The following is a 5,987-nucleotide window of genomic DNA, read 5'->3' as shown; positions in this document are numbered from 1 at the left end:
CAACTGTTATCCCAGTTGATATACAATAATCATTAAAAGCTTGGGATGTAAACTCACCAGCATTATCGAGGCGAATTGTCTTAATTGCATAATCTGGAAATTGTGCTCTTAATCTTATTATTTGACCAAGTAATCTCGCAAATTTCAAATTGCGAGTTGATAACAAACACACATGTGACCATCTTGTAGATGCATCTATTAAAACCATATAATATTTAAATGGTCCACATGGTGAGTGAATGAGTCCCCATATATCCTTGTATACGTATTTAAAATGCGGGGATTCAACCCCAACTTTAATTCTCTGATGGTCTAGTAGTTAATTTTCCTTGAGAACATGCAGCACAAGAGAATTCCTTGAATTGAAGAATCTTTTGGTTCTTCAAAGAGTGCCCGTATGAATTCTCAATTATTTTACGCATCATATTAGAATCGGGATGGCCCAACCGGTCATGCCAAATAATAAAATCATTTGAATTAGTAAACTTCTAGATTACTATGGCATGTGTTTCAACCATGCTAATACTTGTGTAGTATAAGCCGGAAGAAAGAGCGGTAATTTTTCGAGCACATATTTCTTACCCGACATCATTATAGTAACATAAAGATATTCAATCTTTTCAGCATTTGTAGTCTCAATATGATAGCCATTTTGGCGAATGTCTTTGAAACTCAGTAGGTTTCTTTGAGACTTACTACAATATAATGCTTCGTTAATTGCCAAATTTGTTCCTCTAGATAATAATAGATTAGCTTTTCCGGAGCCTTCAATTAATCTTGTACTTCTAGATATTGTATCAACATTGGCTTCTTTCATCACCAAATAAGAGAAGTATTTCTTATCTCTTAAAATAGTGTGTGTTGTAACACTATCTATAAGACATATATCATTGTAATTAATCTTGGGTCCAACTGATGACTGAGAAATTTCTATATTCTTCATAAAAATAAAAGGTATATTATAAGAAATGTGAGTACAAACAACATTAGGAAACTGCACTAGTAATGTAGAAACTAGTAAGACATGATATTTTAGGAAATACACTTAAGAAAAACAAACTAGTGAAAAACATATAAGTAAACAACAACTTTTCTCATAGTACTATTCCCTTTGAGATGATCGGTTCTTGATCAATATCATCATAGAAGTCTCCGGCTTCTAAATGAGTAATATTTGAGAGGCTTTTAAAATCATCATCTTTATAAGCAAGATTTACCTTAATATCATCATGCCTGTTTGAGGGAGCTGCTTCATCATCATTATTATGAAAGGTCAAGTGTGCCTCCACATTATTTTCTCTCCCTTAGAGAGAGGCCTGTTAAAGCTTGACAAAATGATCAGGCGTATGACAAATACTTCCCCAATGACCTTTCATACCACATCGGTGGCACATATTAACTTTACATGTTGAAGGATTATTTTGAGAACCCTTATTGGTCTCTTGTTTATTCATACTATCTTTGATGATAATTATGGCGTCCCCTTTCACGTCAACGTCCACACCCACGACCATGGCCACGACCACGATAATTATTTTGCCTTCTTTCAGGATTATCATAACCTGTTGCTGCATTCACTTCAGGGAATGGAGCAAAACCAGTGGGACGAGACTCATGATTTTTCATTAATAGAGTATTATTCTGCTCAGTGACAAGTAGGCATGAAATTAAATCAGCATACTATTTGAACCCCTTTTCACGGTATTGCTGCTGTAGCAACACATTTGAAGCATGAAAAGTGGTAAAAGTTTTCTCCAATAAGTGTTCATCAGTGATAGTTTCTCCACACAATTTTAATACAGAACTAACTTGATGAATAGCAGAATTATAATCAGTTACAGTTTCAAAATCTTGGAGCCGGAGATATATCCAGTCATATCGAGCTCTCGGTAATACCGTCATCTTTAGGTGTTCATATCGATCCTTCAAATTATTCCACAATTCAAGTGGATCTTTCACAGTTAAATATTCAATTTCATTAAGATGATGACGAAGGAAAATCATAGCCTTGGCTTTATCTTGACTTGATGATTTATTTCCCTGTTTAATAGTATCCCCAAGACCTTTAGCCTCAAGGTGAATTTCAGCATCAAGGACCCATGATAAATAATCGTTTACGGTGATATCAAGTGCCACAAATTCAAGTTTTGATAAATTTGACATAGTGAAAACTATCAAAAAAATATCCAAAGTTAGATATAATAAGAAATAATGTCAAAAAAAAAACTTCTTCAGTTATAGGCAGTACATAATCTTGTACCATATTCTTTCTTACCATATTCTTTCTTGTTATGACAAAGAGTTATGTTTGTAAAGTAATTATTATACTATGTATGCTAAAATAACCAACTATGGAATCAGGTATAAATAATAAGCATAGTGATAAAGCATAATTTCAGTAAGTAATCAAGTCTATTAGTCATATATTTATATTGTTTATAAAATTTTAACAGTTTTCAAAAACGCAGATAATAAAATCAATATTCATTAGGCAGAATATATTAATGTGTAGTGAGAATTGACAATTAGGCCTAATAATCTTAACACTGGATCATCGAGACATACCTCGCGAGAAATGGCGTTCAACTTGTTCCAAAGGGAAAACACAATTTATAGAGGCTCGTGCTGATAACGTGTTGTAAAATAAAATTGTGTACTAAAATTAAAAAACAACAAAGGGCACAGACAGAGAAAGAGAAAGCAAGAGAAAGCAAGGAGTAGTTCCTTTCTATTCTGATTTTTGGATGATCTCTTTCATTAAAGGAAGAGGCTATTTATAGGCCTCAATTACTTGGGAATGATAGCATGCTACAGGACATCCACATATAGCCATTTACAACAAATTGCTATTTGTATTTGTTTCTCCACACTGGTTGTATTTTAGAGTGTTTTTGGAATATCCCAAACATATGATATGTTTCATCAGTCCATCGAACTAAGATTTTTTTAATTTTATTGATATAGTATAAATTAATTTTTACTTTATTCATTCATTAAATAAATCTTAATTTGACTGAGCACGAAGTTTAATAATGTAAAGAAGAGTTTTGAATGTCATTATCTTAAATTAAAGTGTGTGTGATACACCAAAAATACCTTTTGAATCTTTTAGTGTTAAACATGTCATGTCATTAGTGTAAGAAAGTATCATTAAAGTCAAAATGGAATTTTTAGAATTTAAAACTTACTAAATATATTAATACGACATTTTCTTGTGTAAGATTAAAATGAAAGTAATAAACATATAATGAAATGGAAGGAGTATCTTGTATGAATTATTTTATTTTATTGTTGGTTTTAAACAGAGATAAATTATACACAGAAATGATGAGAAAATGACCACTTGTAACGTTCAGATTTTGGAAAATATCTTGATAATGTATTCAAATTTAGACAAGTTAATTAAAAAATATAAAAAAGCCGTTGTTACATCCAATTACAAGATCTTGATTTCTAATCTCTTTAGATACGATAATGGTAATAATTATATTTGAATTTTTTTATAAGTGTTCTTAGAGTACTCATGGTATTTTGTTAGATTTGGAATTACAGCATATAAATTACAACTTGTAGTAGAATATCTTCAATAGTGCGTTTCTTTTGCTAAAAACATCTTCGTAGTGGACTAATTGTGGGTGTTCATATTAAGTTAACAGATGTATGCCATGCATATATTTATGGGAAAAGACATAGATTGCACTCTAAACCTTATCCGAAATGGCGAGTTCACGCTTCAATTAATCGAGCGATCTGTTACCCCCTACATATTTTAAAAGTGAATTTATTTATGCATCCATCCCCCACCGATACTCATATAACCAGTTGCACAAGGGAAGGTGTGATGCACTCTAAAAGAAGCTAGGAAAAATATGTAAGAAAAATAATGTGGTTGGTTGGGCTCGAACCGGGGCGGGCAGGCGCAGAGCCACACCCAATAATTACTCCAGCCATCGCCGCTTGATGTATTTTGGTATAGCTATGGTAATTTATAAAATCACTGTAGCTACTAAATATAGATAAATTAAAAGATAGTTATTATCAATAATTACCTCTTAGAGGTAGCCAGGCCAAGTAATTATTCCTATTAAAAAAGGGCAATTCGCAGAATTGCCCTTCTTTTGGGGTGGTCTTTAAATTTTGCCCCTCATATTTGAAATCTTTAAATTTTGCTCTTCGGCTAAAATCCATGGGTTCCAGGTTCGAACCCCCACACAGTCAAAATTTTAAAAAAAAATTCGCAAGGCAGAGTTTAAATTTCGCTATGCCCCCACCGGCATACACTTATGAAGGAATTACCAAAGTTATGCCGGACCCGGCATACTTATGCCTTATGGGCAGACTTGGCATAAGTATGCCGGGTCCGGCATAACTTTGGTAATTCCTTCACAAGTTTATCCGGTCGCATAAAAGTTTGCCCAATAAAGTATGCCCCCAGCATAAACTTGTTAAGGAATTACCAAAGTTATGCGGACCGGCATACTTATGTCAAGTACGCCCATAAGGCATGAGTATGCCGGGTCCGACATAAATTTGGTAATTCCTTAACAAGAGTATGCCGGGTTCGGCATACACGCGACCCAAACCTTGCCTTGCAATTTTTTTTTTTTTAATTTATGCTTGAGCGGGGGTTCGAACTCAGAACCTCATGATTTCTGCGTGAACGCTCAGAGTTGCAATGCGAAGGCAAAAATTAAAGACCAGCAATATGAGGGGCATAATTTAAAGACTACAAATATGAGAGGCAAAATTTAAAGACCACCCCAAAAGAAGGGCAATCCGCGCAAAAAAATGATTAAAAAACCCACCATAAATTTCTCTACCCACAACCGAATCAACCATCAGAATCATTCCACAATCACTGCCGCTATAAGAAATTGCAAATAACCACCATAAATTAAAGATCCACTCCTAAATTCACCATCGTAATCACATTACCACCATTATCACCATCCAAAATCCAGTTTTATTCCTTTTTTGCAATAATTTGAGGGAAATATAGTAAGGAAATTTTGGGAAGAAAAACGAGTAACAATTTGGAAATTGTTTTGATTGAATATTTGAATTGAATGGAACAATTAGGATTTGTAGATGAAGGGGTTTGTCTCAAGAAGACGAAGAGGAAAGCGGGTAGGTGGGGGGTGTGGTTGAGGGTTTGCAAATGAAGAAGAAGGGAGGGTGAGAGTGGAGGGGTGGACGGGAGATTACAAAAATATGTATTTTTCCATAAGATAATAACCAAAACTCGCCTCTTTTTGAATTATTTTTATATTTTGTGTCACATCAACTTGTAAGATGGTATTAAATTTACTTTTTAAACGTGTAGGGGGGGGGGGGGGCGGTAATAGGTTGCCCCACTAGTTGGAGTGTGAAGTCGACATTTCAGGTATAGTTCAAGGTGCGATCTATGTCTTTTCCCATATTTATATTTAGACTTCTAGTAAATTAATCATGATTAGATCATTTAATCACAACAAGTTGAATTAATTTGGTGTATACATTCTATGATCAAGTATTTAGTTCTTAAGTGCCTTTGGTATATTTGCCTGCGCGATGCACAGTTCATTTTAAAGAAAAAAAAGAGATAATAGAAACAAGCCCTTTAACTTGGCGCGAGTGGGCAACTATGAACTTAAACTTTGCTAGTGCACAAGTAGGCACTTAAACTTGCCAAAAGTCGAACATATAAACACATATGCTGACGTGATGCTGATGTGGCAGTGACATAACACTGAACAAAATTATGTGCCATGTCAGCGCCACGTCAGCATTTGTGTTTACATGTTCGACTTTTGGCAAGTTTAAGTGCCTACTTGTGCACTAGCAAAGTTTAAGGTCATAGTTGCCAACTCGCGCCAAGTTAAAGGACTTGTTTATGTGTTTTGCCTAGAAACAATCTTGACTTCAAGACATAAGCCTTTTATTACAGCTGGACCCGCGAGTGACTACACTCACTCTGGGTCATGAGCTCAGGGGTGTAATAAAACCCA

At 34.5% G+C, this 5,987-nt stretch overlaps 1 protein-coding gene across 1 annotated transcript; it reads right to left on the bottom strand.

Moving 5' to 3' along the window:
* Nucleotides 1-1,491: 1,491 nt before the first annotated feature.
* On the bottom strand, nt 1,492-2,163 carry LOC132066071 (uncharacterized). Its single transcript, XM_059459461.1, has 2 exons — nt 1,810-2,163; nt 1,492-1,641 (listed from the first exon to the last, which is right to left on the bottom strand). The coding sequence occupies exons 1-2, from the start codon at nt 2,161-2,163 to the stop codon at nt 1,492-1,494; spliced, it is 504 nt and encodes a 167-aa protein (XP_059315444.1).
* Between the last annotated feature and the right edge of the window lie 3,824 nt (nt 2,164-5,987).

Source organism: Lycium ferocissimum, chromosome 8 (genome assembly GCF_029784015.1).
Source record: "Lycium ferocissimum isolate CSIRO_LF1 chromosome 8, AGI_CSIRO_Lferr_CH_V1, whole genome shotgun sequence".
Taxonomy (NCBI): Eukaryota; Viridiplantae; Streptophyta; class Magnoliopsida; order Solanales; family Solanaceae; genus Lycium; species Lycium ferocissimum.
The sequence above is the reverse complement of the archived record's forward strand: the minus strand, read 5'-3'. Positions and strand labels throughout refer to the sequence as shown.

Coding starts and splice junctions, on each gene's coding strand:
- LOC132066071 (XM_059459461.1), bottom strand. CDS start 2,163: ATGTCAAATTTATCAAAACTTGAATTTGTGGCACTTGATATCACCGTA. Junction 1,642..1,809: donor ATAATTCTGCTATTCATCAA/GTTAGTTCTGTA, acceptor GTCACTGAGCAG/AATAATACTCTATTAATGAA.